The 17,131-nt window shown below is 46.1% G+C and overlaps 1 protein-coding gene across 4 annotated transcripts in view; it reads left to right on the top strand.

Moving 5' to 3' along the window:
* Nucleotides 1-17,131, top strand: part of fmn2a (formin 2a) — a 31,277-nt gene that overhangs the window by 10,652 nt on the left and 3,494 nt on the right. For all 4 annotated transcript variants that reach the window (XR_014768879.1, XM_084709886.1, XM_084709883.1 and 1 more), the window contains exons 8-17: nucleotides 388-532; nucleotides 2,440-2,527; nucleotides 5,350-5,411; nucleotides 8,772-8,863; nucleotides 9,002-9,131; nucleotides 9,594-9,740; nucleotides 10,261-10,320; nucleotides 10,920-11,040; nucleotides 13,018-13,110; nucleotides 16,755-16,806. Coding sequence is in view for 3 of the 4 variants with exons in the window: in XM_084709886.1 (XP_084566012.1) it covers nucleotides 388-532; nucleotides 2,440-2,527; nucleotides 5,350-5,411; nucleotides 8,772-8,863; nucleotides 9,002-9,131; nucleotides 9,594-9,740; nucleotides 10,261-10,320; nucleotides 10,920-11,040; nucleotides 13,018-13,110; nucleotides 16,755-16,806 (990 nt within the window). In the remaining variant the exon portion in view is untranslated. The remainder of the gene's footprint in view (nucleotides 1-387; nucleotides 533-2,439; nucleotides 2,528-5,349; nucleotides 5,412-8,771; nucleotides 8,864-9,001; nucleotides 9,132-9,593; nucleotides 9,741-10,260; nucleotides 10,321-10,919; nucleotides 11,041-13,017; nucleotides 13,111-16,754; nucleotides 16,807-17,131) is intronic.

Here is a 17,131-nt window from a genome sequence, read left to right as displayed (position 1 = left end):
GACAAAACACCGGGGGAACCGCTTTCCTCAAGCCTTCTGGGAAATCTGTTCCTCATGTGTTCTCCGTGTCAACCGATGGATAGATGAAACTTGTTATACGTAATGATCACAGTAGCATACCTCTCCAGCATCACTGTATTGCTTTATAAATGGCCAGACTTGCACAGGGGGGGGGGGGGGGGGGGGGGGGGGTTCCACTTTCCCCAGGCCTTCAAGGATCTACTGTATTACTCGTTTCATTCTGCTTTGACTACAATGAGTACAAGTGCAATGATGGGATCTTCCAGTCCCCCAGTATTGTGTATGCCCTGTGTGTCCTGTACCGTGTAGTGTGTGGGTCGGTGTGCGCTGGTGGTAATTACCAGATATCTTCCCTCTCTTCCCGAGGGAGTCGAGTGGCTCTCTGGTGTGGGAGAAGATTGAAGAGCCTTCGGTGGACTTTAATGAGTTTGTGGAGCTGTTCTCCAAGAGCGCCGTCAAGGAGAAGAAGAAGCCTATTTCTGACACCATCTCCAAGTCCAAGGCCAAACAGGTGTGTGTGTGTGCGCGTGTGTGTGTTTGGTGTCCCAGGTTGTGCAGAGTGTGTGTGCCTGTTGCACCTGCTTGGGAGGTGCCTGTCTGTAGCCCTGGTCCTCTGCCCCGTCTAGCCCTCTCTCCATCCCTGTGGCTCCGTGCTCCTGGGTGACAAGACGAAGCGCTGAGGCCAGACGCTGATGATGTGCCGTGAGCGCTGGGTCCTCCCTGGCTCCCATGCCCATCCACAAGCCCCTCCAGGGCATGCCTGCTGGGGTGGCAGTGGAGCCAGGGCAGTGGAGCCAGGGCAGTGGAGCCAGGGCAGTGGAGCCAGGGCAGGGAGCCAGGGCAGTGGAGCCAGGGCAGGGAGCCAGGGACTTGCGTGTGCTGACTGAACTCCCCCCCTGCAGTCTCTCAGACGGGGGTCTGAGGAAGGCACTTCAAGTGACCTTGTTCCTGTTGCAGTTCCTCCTCTGATGTCAGATTATGGAGGGTTGGGGGGGGGGGGGGAGTCAGTCAGTGACTGAGGAAAGAGCAGTGCTGAGAGATGGACTTCCTGTGTTGGGTCTGTCAGAGCACAGGCTCGTGACAGGGTCTGAAGTGTCGAGGATGGGAATGGTTGTTTGTTGAAGCGGGTTGTTGACTTATCCCTCCCAATGTCAGACAAACCGAGAAAAGAGTGTTGGGATTTAGCCTGGCACACAATCTCCTTCAACAGATCACGTTGACAAGATATTGTTTTGTTATCATGTTTTCTGTGTTCTGGTTGAGCACAGAACGACTCTGTCCTCAGGGTAAGTCTCTCATATGTGATGCAGATACTGCTGAACTCCAGTTTTGTCTTTGTGGGATGCATTGAAATGTGCGTTGGCCAATGTTGAAAACAAAGTACTTTGAGAATGATTGACTCATGTAATTGGGAGGAAGCGTAAATAAAAGATTAAAGCGTGACTGACGTCGCTTTAAAGAACTTTTCGGAGCCGAAGATTCAGATGTCACAGATGGCGTGCATGAGTACTTCATTGTGACTGAGATTTAGTGAATCTGTCTTAAATTATTCAAACCCAAAGTCAACTAAGTTGCGTAAAATCTTTATTTACTGTAAATCACATATGATCATGCACAGTAGGAATGGATAGTGGAAAGGACAATAGTTGTTAGCATTTCTTGTACTGTTAAAAATCAGTGTTAATATTGGAAATATTATATTAATAATATAATGCTAAATTTGACAACCAGTGTCTCAAGTGACAACCAGTGCATTGAAACCATATTAAGAGACATACAGTATAATAATTAAGGAGAAAGAGTGGTTTGTCATGTTGCTCACAGTATACTTACAGGGCTCTAGTATGTTTGCCCACTGGCTAGCCTCTTTGTATTAAGTGTCTTCTCACTGCCAGGGGTTGAAGTTAGTGAATTTAATGTAGTGTTTTGTAAATAAGTCGGGACGTCTCAAAGATCTGTGAGTTTTAAATTGACCCATCTAAAAGATGATGGAGATGAAAAATTTGAGAAAGCATGAAGTCAATCATTTTAATCCAACCAGAAAGGATTACAATTTGCATGATGTCTGTGGACGAATCGACTGGAGCTCTCTTCCATTGAACGAAAAGGTAAACATTGGAGATGTTCAGTTTTGTGCCTCTCTCTCTCTCTCTCTCTCTCTCTCTCTCTCTCTCTCTCTCTCTCTCTCTCTCTCTCTCTCTCTCTCTCTCTCTCTCTCTCTCTCTCTCTCTCTCTCTCTCTCTCTCTCTCTCTCTCTCTCTCTGTCTCTCTGTCTCTGTCTCTCTCTCTCTCCTGCTCTCTTTCTCCATCTCTCTCTCTCTCTCTCTCCCTTTTTCCTTGTCTCTCTCTCTCTCTCTCCTGCTCTCTTTCTCCATCTCTCTCTCTCTCCCTTTTTCCTTCTCTCTCTGTCTCTCCCAGGTTGTGAAACTGTTGAACAACAAGCGTTCCCAGGCAGTGGGGATCCTGATGTCTAGTATTCATCTGGACATGAAGGACATCCAGAACGGTGAGTGCTGCCACACTTCTGTTTTCCTTCTGCGGCGCCAAGTCCTTTACAGCGGGACACATGTCTACTCTCTCCCCTACTCCATTTAGCGAGCTGAAAAGTGAACCGTTTAGGTCTCAGCGCCGACCATCAACCCCAGGGTCAAGGCCCAATTAAACCCGACAGTGTCGGGCAGAGATTTCCTCCGTCTCCCACAAGGCAAGGGCGTGACTCCTGTAATAGGTTCTCTGGAACTCCGCTTTTTGACAGAGCTGTTTGTTCAGAAGAACGTTCCAGAAGTAAATAGTCATCCCGAGTCTTGGTTTGGAAAGGTTTGTCAGAAAATCAGCGGGTTATACATTTATCAACCAATTTATATTTGTTTGGAATGCAATGTCTGACTTAAACCTACAAGACAAAGTGCCTCAAACGAACTCTTCCACACATCTCCTCTCCATCCTCTCTTCCACCTCTCCTCCTTCTCATCCTTCAGTTATAATTCTTATCTTTGTGTTTTTTACTTCTATCGCTCTCTCTGTTGTCACTCTTCTGTCTAAACGCCCTGGCAACGGCGGAACCCTCCAGACATTAATGAGGATGGATTATCTTTCTTGTTATAGTCTTCTGATTGCTCCCTCGTTCATTCTACACCCCTTGTCTAAACACGCCGGTGAGATCCTCGTTCGGGTGGGCTCGTCTGTCTCTCCGTCCCCTCGGCCCCCCCTCTCGGGCGGGAAGAAGGAGGAGAGACGCGCTCATCAGCGCACTCGTTCGCCACCCATGTTAAGACGTCCATTCAGCGTGTGCCACAATCGGCGTCAATTGGAATGGAGGGTTCATCACAGAGGCCCGAGACAGGGGAACAGTTTAAACAGGGCTCCTCGTGACCATTGCAGGCCCCGTTACAACATTTGTATGGTGCTGATCCATGAGGATTCCTGCTGGACTGAATCCCCCCACAGTCGACCACATCTGAGGAGAGAGAGAGAGGCAGAACAATGCTCTTCGTCTAAGCCCCGGATCGTGTTTTTATGACTCTTACATTGTTTCACAAGGAGCCATGTTGTTTATTAGTTGTTGTTCCTGCCATTTCCTCGTCTGTCTGGCTGCCACTCTGCATGTTTTGTAAGACATGTCAGTGCAGCGTGACTTTTTGTGAGGTCGTAGTGTCGCAGCCAATCAGAAGCCAGGCCTGGCGCCTACCTGCCTGGGGTACGGTAGATGCTGGAGGGCGGGACCGGGTTTGGGGAAGGGGGGAAGAGGGGAAAAAGAGATGGAAAAGGAGTGAGAGCGGGAAGGAAAAGAGAGTTTTGTGTCAAGTTGTTGTGTGTACGGGGAGGGTGCTGCTACTCGGATCACCTTTGGGATGGTCGTCGTGACGATCAGAAACTGTGCATAAAAGACTGAGAGGTCGAGAGAGGCTCACATGGCCTCTGAAAAAAAAAAAAACGAATCGCAATATCTACAAATCTGCAATATGTCATTTTCTTCTTCAATGTGACAGTATCCAAATACAGCTGCAGCATCATTCCTATGAACCTCAACCAGTCTTTCACATGCCCAGTCAGTCAGCTTGGCTAGGAAAGCATGCATGAATGGTAGATTACAGAGTAAATACCTTGTCTGTGTTTCTAGTGTGGTCGGTCTGGCCAAACCACCAGTTAAAGAGCCAGTTCTGTTCTTCCTTGCATTTTCCCAGACCGGTCCTGTCTGTGTGTCTGTCTGTCTATTTATCCGTCTGTTGCTCTCCAAAGCCAAAAGAAAATTGCTTTGTGAGCATAGCTTGCAACACTCCAGTAGTTTTTGAATATTAACATAGAAAATCGTGTTTGTGTTCCATTGAATACAGTACAGTGATTTTGCACAAAGCCTCATTTGTCTAACGCTGTCTCACAATGAACCATCTCGGTCTATCTAGTCTTTCACCTCTTCCAACCCACCTTGTCGACTGTTGGCCATTTCAGTCCTCTACCCGTCAGCCTAGCTATGTCACAGCTTGGCAACAGTGGAGCAGTCTTAACAAAGCAGTCCAATGTGGGTGCACACTCTAGACCCGTTTCACACCGTGAAATGTGAATACTAAGCACGGCTAGGCTGCTGGTGCTGAACCCAACACCTCAGATAAAACAAGAGGCGACCCCCAGACTCTGTTTGTCTTTAAACATTTACTTTCAAAGGATTCATGCTCACGGGCGCCAAGCCTACCAGCCGCTCAGACGGAAAGGCGACAGCAGGAATTCAAACACGGCACTTTCTACCTTGAGGGAACTCAGACGGCCCGTGTTTATGCTGCCGCTTTGTAGTTAGATGCTCCCACAGCACTGCCTGCTGAAAGTGTGTGTGTGTGTGTGTGTGTGTGTGTGTGTGTGTGTGTGTGTGTGTGTGTGTGTGTGTGTGTGTGTGTGTGTGTGTGTGTGTGTGTGTGTGTGTGTGTGTGTGTGTGTGTGTGTGTGTGTGTGTGTGTGTGTGTGTGTGTGTGGTGTGAGCTATACTCTAACTGCAAGTGTCAAGCGTGTACGTGTGCCTGTGTGTTGTGTTGTGTGCTGTGCTGTAACTTTCCTAAAGATATATCCATAGCTGCCATCATCTGCATTAAGTTAGTGGAGTTGTAAAGCATGGATGTTCCGATAGTCGTAACTGTTCATCATCCTCTTGCGTCTGGCCTTGTTCACGGATAAGCTCTCGACTTCAGTGTTGTTGTTATTCTTGTCATCGCTTGTTAAGACTAGGACCACATCAGAACAGAACGCTGTCGCCATGTACAGTAGTGTGTCTAATATGGACTTGGCAGGGATGTATATGGGTATTTAGAGCCATCCTGTCTCTCTGTTTCATCTATCCAGCTATCCTGAACATGGACAACACTGTGGTGGATCTGGAGACCTTGCAGGCTCTGTACGAAAACGTAAGTGTGACGTCTGGTGACTGACTAGACCAACCCCTTCCCTTCCCCTGAGACACAGAATCCCTGATGACAAACATGATTATTTACTGGCAAGAGCTCCCACGATCCCAAGTTACGTTATATTCATAAACCGCAAACACTTCACTGATATCATGCAGAAATGATCGCGCAAACGTTTAAGCAATAGTTGTGTCAGCCATCAACTTTAAGAGACAGATTGGTGTGTGGTTTTTCACCCCACCAGCCCACCCCCACCCCATTTCCTGTTTGCGGTTTGCTGTGAAACCACCATTATGGAGCTATTTGCTCAAGACATTGAATGATTAACGATTTAGTGCCAACCCAGCACACTGTAGATATACTGAACACCAGAATCAAACTGAGCATCATAGTCAAATCTAAGTAACAAGTGAGTAGCTGCTTTATCAGCGACTAGCTAACAGCATCACTTAGCAGTTAATCATTTGTTTTATCTGGCTCTGTGGTGACTACTAAACACAAACTACACCTCCCATCAATCAAATTCACCTTCCTTGGAACACAAAAAGTAAGGAGCCCTTTCCATAAACAGTCGCCAAATTTCCCGTCATTAATTAAAAGTCATAAAACTGTTTCCAGTCTATGTTGCCTGATGATTTGCTTGTGGACGTTAGCTCCATCGTGCGCTCTGTGAAAATGCCTCAGCGTTTGGAGCTCAGGTCCGGTTTGGCTCACTTCAAAAGGAGAACACAAAGAAATGTGCATTAGATACCAAAACAAACATTCTCAACCACAAACCCTTTTGGTATGTGTGGTGCTTGGCGACTGACTCTTGCCTGTCTGTGTCTGCAAGAGTGGGATTTCCAGTTTTCCTTTCGTGAAAGTGCGTTCTTATTGAATAGGATCGGCCCCACTGTTGTGAAACCTGTTTTTTTTTTTTTTAAGATTTAAAGAGGAAAGAAGAGAACAGGCAGTTCTTTTAGGAACTCAAGGAGATTGGAGTGTCATGTTCTCAGGGGGAACACTGGTGGCTCAAAGGGTTGAGCGTGTATCACGTAGGGCCAGGCCATTTCTCTCTCTCTCTCTGTCTGTCTGTCTCTCTCTCTCTCTCTATCTCTCTCTCTCTCTGTTTCTCACTCCCTCTGGCTCTCACTCTCTCTCTCTCTTTCTCCCTCTCTCTCTGTCTCTCACTCCCTTTCTCTCTCTCATTCTCACTTCCACTGTCTCACTCTCTTTCTCCCTCTCTCTCTGTCTCACTCTCTTTGTCTCTCGCTCTCTCTGTGTCACTGTCCAAATAAATGAAGCAAAGAAAAATGGACACAAAACAATATAAAAAGAGTAATATTCTCTTCTGAAATGATAAACAATGGTGTCATGAATAACTAACACTTCATTATTGGGGAAAAAGGAAAGGAAATGGGGTTATCCGTCTTCAACAAGACCTTATTGATATTCACACGTCCAAAGGAGCTGCATACATCATGACATCAACAGCGAGCGCAACATGAAAAGGGGGCATGTTTTTCCAATTTTCCAATGTGATCCAGTTGTTAGAGATGCTGTGAGAGTCCTGAGAGGGGTCTTGGCACGGCTACACACGAGGTCTGGGCCCCTGCTGCCCGGGTCACACCGCTGACATTGATCATGGGAGCAACAGCACGCTGACTGGAGACGTGTTGCCGTTTCAGGAGGGAAATGTGTCATAACCAGGGATCAGAAGAGCCTAACCCCTCCGCTCACCACCCCCCCACCCCCATCCCCGTCTCTCTCTTCAACGCCAGTCGTCTTTTCCTTTCTCTCCATCTCTTAATCTCTCTCTTTATTCTCTCTTTATCTCTTTCTGTATTCTTTCTCTTTTCTACCTCTCTCTCTCTCTTCTTCTCTCTCTCTTCCCAGACCCTAAGGCTATGTTATTGAGTTGAGGAGCCAAATGATTTCTCTTTTGTGTGTGAGTCTCCATCCTGTCTGTGGGTCTCCAGACCCCTAACCACAGCCACCCTGTCTCAGAAATGTGATAGAGAGGAGGAGGGAGGGCGGGAGAAAGAGAGAGAGAAAGAGAGAGGTAGAAAAAGAGAAAAGGAAGAGCGAGAGAAGAGTGAATACAAAGAGAGAGAGAGAGTTTCCTAAGGACCACACCCTGGCTGTTCTGTCAGACTTTCTGACACAGGTCAGTCCTCCAGTCATGTCACAGAGGGAGGCAGAGTCGCTGTGTCTGTGGGATCGAAGATTAGAACCAGCTCCAACCACCTCTGCTCTCCCAAACCTCAAACCCACAGCCATGCAGTGGCTCCCTGCGACAGCTCTGTGCTGCATGATATCACTCGCTTACAGATGGCACCATCCTCCGACAATTATCGCATGATATCCATCGGCAAGCCGGCTTCCGACTTTGAGAAGTTCGGGGACTCCTTTTCTACCTCGCAGCGCTGAATTACTCATCCCGTGATAGGCGTCAGTGAAAACTTCACATCTTGCCCGAAGGCTGGTGCTGGAAAAACACTCTCTTTTTGGCAGGCCAAACGCACCGCATGAGGCAGTATTTGACGTGCCAGCAGTCAACGAGATCTGGACTGATTCACAACTCTCATGCTAATGCATACTTGTACCCAATTATACCACTGAGTGGTGCTCCCCCAAATGTTACACCCGGGTCTGTTTTGCATTAAATGCATTTACACTTTAAAAACAGTGGGTAAAGGAGAAACAGAGCTTGCCCTGATGCACTCAAGACCTGGGATGTGCAGAATACTAATAGGCTCTGTGTGTTTCAGGTCCACGTTTTGATGTATGGATGAACTATGCGAGAGAGGGAGGGAGACAGGGAGGGAGGGAGACAGAGAGACAGAGAGGGAGACAGACAGGGAGGGAGGGAGACGGAGGGAGGGAGGGAGGGACATAGAGAGGTAGAAGAAACAGGAAGACAGACAGCTCCTCTGGTCTGACTGATGAAGAAACAGAGAGGAAGGGACAGAGCTCACATGGTCTCTGACGGTTTTTGCCATCCTGCGTCACACCCCTCAGCTCCTATTGTGTGAAGGGGGGGCATCTCTGGCCTGGTTTCCTGCTAACCACCTTGTATGAAACTGTGGTTGAGCATCTGACAGGAGAATACCAGACAGGAATGCTGTCTGTAAAGGCTAAACAATACTGTAGTGTTGTGTTTAAGGGGTATAGTGTTTACAAAAAGTATAGTTTCGAGTAAACAGTTTTCTGTGTTCAAAAATCACAGCCAACTTAGCGTGGTTACAATTGACCAACAACCCCCCCTCACCTCACCCCTTCTCAGGTGGCAGTTTCACATAACAAATGTGAAAATAACTGCAAATAAATGGCATGTGTTACTGACTAGAAAGTCATCTTTGTTCTCCGCGCTCATCCCAGAGAGCCCAGGAGGACGAGATGGAGAAGATCACAAAGCACATCAAGTCATCCAAAGACAAAGAAGATGCCAAACCACTTGACAAACCCGAACAGTGAGAACAACATCTCCCCTCTAATCCTGAACCCATCTCCTCCATTTTACCTTTCCCTGTCAGTTGAATTCTTGTTCCTTGCTGTTTTAAACTAAGGGTGTGACATTGTGAGTGTTCTTCTACTCTGTCATGTTCCAGGTTCCTGTTCCAGCTCTCCCAGATCCCTAACTTCTCTGGCCGGGTCTTCTGTATTCTCTTCCAGTCCACCTTCTCTGAGTGTATCGTTTCAGTCCAACGCAAAGTGGAGATACTTCAGAGAGTCTGCAAGGCGAGTGTCTTCCACCTTTGCCTTTTCTTTGTTTTGTTTCTGTACATGTATCTCTCTCTCTCTCTCTCTCTCTCTCTCTCTCTCTCTCTCTCTCTCTCTCACCCCCCCCCCCCTCTCTCTCTCTCTCTCTCTCCTGATAAACGTATAGGACTGTAGAAGGAGTGTTGTGTATATTGGAATGAGAGGCATTGTCTCTTTGCAGGCCAATACACGGTACATTGGTGCCAGATGCCCAGAGCTCAAACTTTACCTCACTCTCCTTTTATCTTCCCCTTTTCATTTTTTTTCTGTGTATACTCTCATCTCTTTCTCTTCTCTTTCTTCAATCACTCACATTCATATCTGGTCCCGGGTTCGCGGCCGTCTTTTCATTTCCTTCTCTCATTTTAACGTCCCCTCTTGTTCTCCCTCCCTCTCCCCCTCTACTCCCTCTTTCGGTGTGTGCGTGTGTGTGTGTCCTAGACCCTACAGGGTAGTCAGTGCGTCATGCAGGTGCTCGGCCTGATTTTGGCTTTTGGGAACTTCATGAACGGGGGGAACCGGTCGAGAGGTCAGGCGGACGGCTTCTCTCTGGAGATCCTGCCCAAACTCAAGGACGTCAAGAGCAGTGTGAGTGTTGTCATACGGAATGGGGTCAGCACACGTCAATGGAATAAATACCATATATTAGAACATACAGTTAGTTTGTACTGTTAAACGGCTGGTATGGATTTGCTGAGTCATAACGATGGCAACAACAACTCACTTCATCACCCGCCAGTGAAACTATTGTTTCGCTTCAAACAGCTTGTGGGATTATTGATTGTGTTCAATTGACTTTGTTAAACTGCCAGCATTGCCATATAAGGACACACAAGGAGCGGCCTGTGTTTTTAACGTCTGAATCCCAGAGGTGCCCATAAAGAACATCATAGTTTACACCGGTTGTATGTTATGTCAAGCTCCCCAGCAGAGCACCGCGTAGCTGCAACGTGTCGCTCCGCTGTGCGGTTATTTACCTCTCGCTTCTCACTCCTACAACCATATTTTCCTTCTCCAAATCCAAACATTCCGCTCCGCAAAATCATTCAATTAATGAATAAAGGATTTCCCGTTTATTTATTTTGATTTTTTTCTCTCTCTCTTTCAGGATAACTCCCAGAGTCTTTTGTCTTACATCGTTGCTTACTATCTAAGGCACTTTGATGAGGTACGTTTTGTTTCCTGTTTATTTGAATCCAGTTCTGATTTACTCCTGATTTGCTTAGATATCTTTCCAGTCCCTCTTTTCATCTTCCCCCTCGCCGGAGGACACCGTGGCTTATCCTTTAACAATTTATTTATTTTCCTTTTCCTCATTTACAACAGAAACGACTGTCTGAGCCTCTCTCCTGCTGCGCTCGGACCTGTAGTGTGTTAGCTGGCAAGGCCTCCAAAGCAGAGCTAGTGTAAATAATTAGGTTAGCCAGATGAGATGAACTCAGAGCTGAGCCGCTTGCCAAAGTCAACCTGCATGACATGGTTCTGGGTTCCCTAATGGCTCCCTAGTTCTGCTGATGGACAGTGTGAATGAAGGCTTTGATTAGCATGGCTCCTCTCTAGCTGACCACCATTACCCTGCCCGGCCTTATCTTATTGAGGATGTTTGGACAACTGATAAGAAGTGGTTGAAACAGCCATTTAAATCGTACCTGGTAGATACTGGGTAAGGTTCTGCTGTTTTAGGATGATTGACTTTGACATGACTGTGTGTATATGTGTCTGTGCACGTGTGTGTGTGTGTGCACGCGTGTGTGTGTCCGTGTCCAGGACGCTGGTAGGGAGACATGTATCTACCCTCTCCCCGAGCCACAGGACCTTTTCCAGGCCTCTCAGATGAAGTTTGAAGACTTTCAAAGAGACTTACGCAAGCTGAGGAAAGACCTCAATGGTGAGAACGTCTCCACATGATGTTTTTATTAAGTTTGTAGTCCAACACTTCCAAACCTTAGAACCCTATATACTATATATACAACAACTTACCTGGCTGTAAACCTGAATTGACTCAGGTTATGACAGGTGTCATACTGTGTTTATGATACCACAGAATAGGCTTTATGAAAGTATAAATCATATGTAAAAAAAATCCTCCCTCTATCTCTACAGTGGAAAATTCTTCAAAGTGTGCACAGCTATGGTCATGTTTGGAGCAAAGAACCGGGTCAATAGATATCATCTGTTTGTCGTACAGACAGCCAAACCAGAACCATATGTGTTGTCAGAAACAGACTCCTGTTGGATCCACAAGGCGTGCTCTTACTGTCTTTAAAAACACAGAGCTCAGACCAAGAACCAGGGGTTAGGGAGCCTCAGCTACCTGTTTACCCCAGACAGGGTCCTTTAAAGTGGGCTTTACAGTCACAGAGCACCCCCTGGCTGGATTGTACCTCCACATTCAAGGAGAGACAAGTGTGCTGTATCTATTGAATTTACTGGAAAAGATGTCCTCATGTAAACTACTTTGTGTGTAAACTACTCTGTCGCCCAAAGCGGATACCTAAAGAGAGTGGGACTGAGTTTGACTCAAAGTGCTTCACCTAAGACTATTACCCTGTAGGTTAAGATGCAGTTACTTCACAAATCAAGTGACAATGCACTTTTCCTGTGAACTTGTGAGGGGTTTATATGGAATTATAGTAGTAGATGAGAGAATTAGAAGGAAAGGAGAGAGAGAGAGAGAGAGAGAGAGTGAGAAAGGGGAAATAGTGCCAGGGTACCAGGAGTGAAGTTAAGGGACTTAGAAACAACAAAGAGCCCTGATGAAGTGTGGAAATGAGATTACACACTTAAAGCCCAGCTCATTGGTCGAAATCTCAAATCCAGAGCGCCGAAGTGGATGAGGAGATGGGGAAATGTTCACGTTCAATCCCCAGTCTCTCAGTGCATTCAACACACAAAGTACTTTCAACACATGGGATACAGGTGGTAAAACTATAAAGTTAGCAAAGTCTAGCCTTTGTGTGTGTGTGTGTTGTTCCAGAGTAATCACCCAAGTATTGTCTGTTTTCAATCACGTTTTTATGCATCTAACTGCTAAACAGATCAAGCCGTCTGTGTTACATCCCCAAATATTATTTTTCCTGTTCTCCTATCCATCTTTTTAAACCCCTCATTATTTGTACTTCATTAAAATGGAGTCGGTCACACAGACGAACTTCTGTTTTTTACCCCCAAGTGGCTGGACCTACATAAACGTATCATCACATCAGGCCCTGCTCCATCTGTAGGGACCAACGAGGAAGTCCACCAGATGAGAGCTCCTCCTATTGCCTGGGGGAGGGTGGGGGTGGGGCGCGGAGGCGGTGGAAGCGGGGTGTCTACCATGAAGTGGGCGGCCCACAGAACTGTGGCTTGGCCGACCCAAAGGGCCGCGGCGGGCAGGCTACCTCCTCAGAGAGACAGGGCCATCTGGTTGACCAATTAGCATTCCCTGTCCTGTACGGCAAAGATCCCAAGCATGCAAGTTCTGGATCCATCATGCCTGCTGATGGAGCGTGACTCCGGAGGTTCTCAGAGGAGCATCGTGAGGGACATGAGGTTCCGAGGGGCATGGATCCCTGCTTGGCAAGAGGTAGTGAGGTGAAAAGAGATGCATCATTGGAACTGAGCCGAGTTTTGCTCCAGAGGTCTAATACCGAAACACTGATTCATCACTTCCATCAATGATTTTATCAGTGCTGGTTCAAACTGTGTTTTTTAGATTAGGAATGAAAGTATTTTTACCCCCCATTCCATCCATCCATCTTTTTTTGGCGTGTGATTCCATAAGCCTAATAAATGGTATGGAACACGTAATAACGAATTTACTGGATAACCACTTGTTCCTTTAGCTCTTCAGAGAACATAATCATCTTCTTCTTCTATCCAGCATGTTCAGCAGAGACGGAGAAGGTCTCCAAGATCTCTTCAGAAGAACATCTGCAGCCCTTTAAAGACAAGATGGAGGTGTTTCTGAGTCAAGGTGAGACATGTTAGCCTCTTGGGCAGAGAGAGTCTTTTATTCCTTCTTGACAACAGCAAGCTGTCCGTCTGTCATGACGAATGCCACAGCTGTCATCTCCTGGAAATGTGTAGCTTACAAAGGGAGAATACCTGATGCCAATGGCAGCCATTTTGGACCAGGAGCCGGGTGAGATGGTTGATTAATTACAAATCTCTCTGGATGCTAAAGCTGTCCCACTGAGACAAATACTTGCATTGTTCTCCTGGTTAATGTCCACTGTCTGGGGAGCAGACAGACTGAAGCCATAGCTTACTAGGGTATCCATGGTGATCTATGCTTACTTCAGACTTCAATGTATAACTCATCATTACGGTTTTATCCACCTGCAAAACAACACTTACATACAGTAGGCGACTTTACATTTGCCGTTAGGAACATCTCAAGCCCAAACAAGCAGACAGGTCAAACATGAACACATGACACATTCATGGTTGAGTGCAGGTTGGACTGCTTGAGATATTACCCTTATCGGGGTTCAATGTTGTGAAGTTTCTAGATGTTTGACTCCTTTATGAACTCTGCTGTGTGTGTAACAGTTGTGACCTCTACTGTAATTCTGCCCTGTCTTATTTCAGTCCTCTGAGACCCTACTCTCCTGCATGTATCTCCTCCCCCTCTCTCTTTTTTCACTCCTCTACATACATCTTATCCTATCTTTAAGATCAAATAAACACTTCAAGATAGCTGTTTACCCAGAGAGCAGTTAAAACAGGGCTGATTAATTAGTGGTGTAGCAAACACTGATGAGCAGACTTTCTATCACCTTCCCTCAGCGGAGCAGCCATGTTTGTTTTTGTTTGACTGGGCTGTGTTTGTTATCACCTCTCCTCTCTTTTGGATGGTCGACCAAACTGCCTAGACCCTCAGCCCTTTAAAGTACTCAATGCGGGGGCACCTCCAGGGGCACCTCCAGGGGCACCGCCAGGGGCACCGGCAGGGGCACCCCCGTAGCTCACCGGATAAGTGTGTGTAGGCTGAGGCCGCACCGCAGCGGCATGAGTTGGAATCCGGCCTTGGCAGTTTGCTGCATGTTCTCCCCTCTCTGTCTCTCTCTGACTCTCTCTTTCTGTCTCCCTCTTTGTCTTTCTCTGTCTCTCTCTCTTTCTCTCTGTCGTTCACTGCCTTTCCTGTCACACTATACTTTCAAACTGTCCAATAAAACGTGAAAAATGCCAAAAGGTTTGTCAAAAAAAAATTGAGTAACGCAGTGGGAGGCTAAAGCTAGGATCGATGTGGTTTGGAGTTGTGGTCTCAGGATGAGGCAGCCCTGCCTTACCCTCTGTACACTGTACCGGACTTGGAAGCAGAGTACACTGTGTGTCAAACTGTATCAAAGGAAAAATCAAATACATTGTCGTGATGACAGTCAACTGCTTTTGTTATTCACATCTGGAGCCCTACAGCTATTAGCACTACTGGGATATTGTGATCCACTTCAAAGGTGTTATGCTTGTATGCTGGGATTAGTTGTTATGCTTGTTCCTACATTTCAAATGTCATTCTTGGTGTCGCACTGGCTTAGCTGCAGGCTATTTCCAGTTAACTGTGACCAGTGTCTTTGTATGACTGAGTTCTCTGGCTCCCACTCAAGTCCTTTTGTATTCAAATGTGAGTAGTTAGTAATCTGTAGCACATGTTCCCCTGCTTCAACGCTCCCTGTCCTTGGGTCTTACTTTAGAGGAGGCTCGGATGAAAGGCCTTTCACTCCCAGAGAAATATCGGAGTTTCTCCCTTTGATGCAAATGACGAGGTTGTCCTCGGAGACAGCGGAATGTTCGGAAGGTTGTCCTCGGAGACAGCGGAATGTTCGAAAGGAGCATGGACATGTGACTCTCGACGGCACCAGACGGAATTCTCCGAGTGCCTCCTTTCTGTCGTGGCGGGAAAAAACAGAACAACAACCGACGTCTTATTTGTGTTATTTCTATAATTTCTTAAAAGCCCCGGGTTAAACCGTCCCTGGCTCCACCGCTTCGACCACTGTTGTTTATTTTCTGACCATGAAACCAACCACAGAATAACAGTGGAAGCGGATTCGTTGGAACTCCACTGTTTGGTCTAGCTCGATTTTCCCCACTCGTTTCACAAATTCTCATGCATGCGAGGCTTTGATGGAGCCTCTAGGACTACCAGCAGAACACTGGCCATGTGATAATCTGTTTCTGATGGAAATAAAGATTAGGGAATCCTGGCACTGTGCCCTTACATCGCTGCACTGTGACTGGCCAGTGGGGCAGTCTTCACAGAGACTAGCTTACACATTGGCCTGCAGCCTCAATTAAGTCAATTGACTGGTAGTCCGACACATATTTAATAATGTTAACCGTTAGAGCAGTACTTATTGTGATCACTGTTGTAATTGTTGTACATTTTTTAACAATAATCTTGTCATTCCTAGCTGGTTATTTCCCTTTTAGTCCCTTGATGTGCCTTTATCCCTCGATTCCTTGTTTCTGATTGGTTATTTATGAGCAACAGGAAGCACATGTCAAAGAGAGGACCAGTGAGAGAGTGATTTAGAATGCAGAGCCGAAGACAGAAGCGATGGTCCCATTGGCTATGTCAGAATTCTTCAGATGTGGCTCTGGCTTCAATTACACCCGGAGATCAGATATTCCCAAGACTGAGGCACGCCATGCCAGAAAGATTCCCTATCCGTCTGACATTCTGAATGTCTTGGAAAACTATCTCTGAAGAGGTTTTGGGTCATTACAGATCATTTCACATTATAGTCCACACTGGTTAAAGGATTACGTTTGCGTAGCTACTCCAAAATCCCTCAAATATGGGTATAGTTGATTTTAGGTACCTTTAGGTTTTTATTTGACACAACATAACATTTGGCATTGATCTCAACCTCCAACAAATAGGCTCAAAGATATTGTATCCTACCTTTTCCTAGAATATGGAAAGCAATAAACTGAAAAGACTTACTCTATATCTCTAGAAATTCCAGTGGAAATAGGGAAAATTAGCCAGGAGCAAATTGGAGGAAGAATCCTGCATATGTAAAGCTCAGGAAATCCTGTGGAATTCGCAGTCTGTTTCAGGCTTTCTCTCCTCTGTACTTTTACCATTGTGTATATGTATATATATATATATATATATATATATATATATATATATATATATATATATATATATATATATATATATATATATATATATATGTATATATATATATATATATATATATATATATATATTAGGAGACTTGAGTGTCAGGATCCCAATGGCTGGGCTAGATACCCTGCAAGTGCCCAAATGCCTTGTTTTCTTTCTTCAGTTTTTATGTTTAGTAACTTTCTGCTTTCTCTCTCCGTCTCTGTGTCCACCTTCGCTGGTTCTCGTGCAGATGAACCTCAAACAAAGACACACTTGTTCAACAGTTCTAGGTGTTGTACAATACTCCAACAGTTGATTAAACACTCACCTCTTGGTGAAAGCGTATGACCTTGCAAATGACTGCCAGCGTGAGTGATGTTGGAGTGTGATGTCCTAGACCTAGAGTATGTGAACTGTAGCTAATCCTTCTCTGTCAGCAATGGTTGAATATATTGACCAGGTTCTGTCACGCACTCACAATATCTTTTTTCTTTCAGCAAAAACTGAACTGGAAGCACAAGAAACACAACTAGCCGACACTCAGAAGATGTAAGAGAAAACCTGCCATTGTATAAATCTTCAGTTGGTACGGAATGGAACAGGCAGATGAGATATGATCTGTGATGAGGAACTGAGTCTGACGTCATGGGAGCTACTAACAGCTGCATGGTGGTCAGTGTTCTGCCCAGGTTAGGCGTAGGTGCAGGGTTTGACCTCGGTCAGACAGCTCCTGTGTGTCACAGACTGAAGGCCCACAGTGCCTGTGGTGTTTATGTAAGCACACGAAGAGGAGACTGCGCTGGCTCCAGACTTCTGTTAACACTGGCAAGGAATGTGCTCCGAGCACACTCTTAACAAAGAGTCCTCTAACCTG

This window comes from Hypomesus nipponensis, chromosome 11 (genome assembly GCF_054491055.1).
Source record: "Hypomesus nipponensis isolate SF chromosome 11, ASM5449105v1, whole genome shotgun sequence".
Lineage (NCBI taxonomy): Eukaryota > Metazoa > Chordata > Actinopteri > Osmeriformes > Osmeridae > Hypomesus > Hypomesus nipponensis.
The sequence above is the reverse complement of the archived record's forward strand: the minus strand, read 5'-3'. Positions and strand labels throughout refer to the sequence as shown.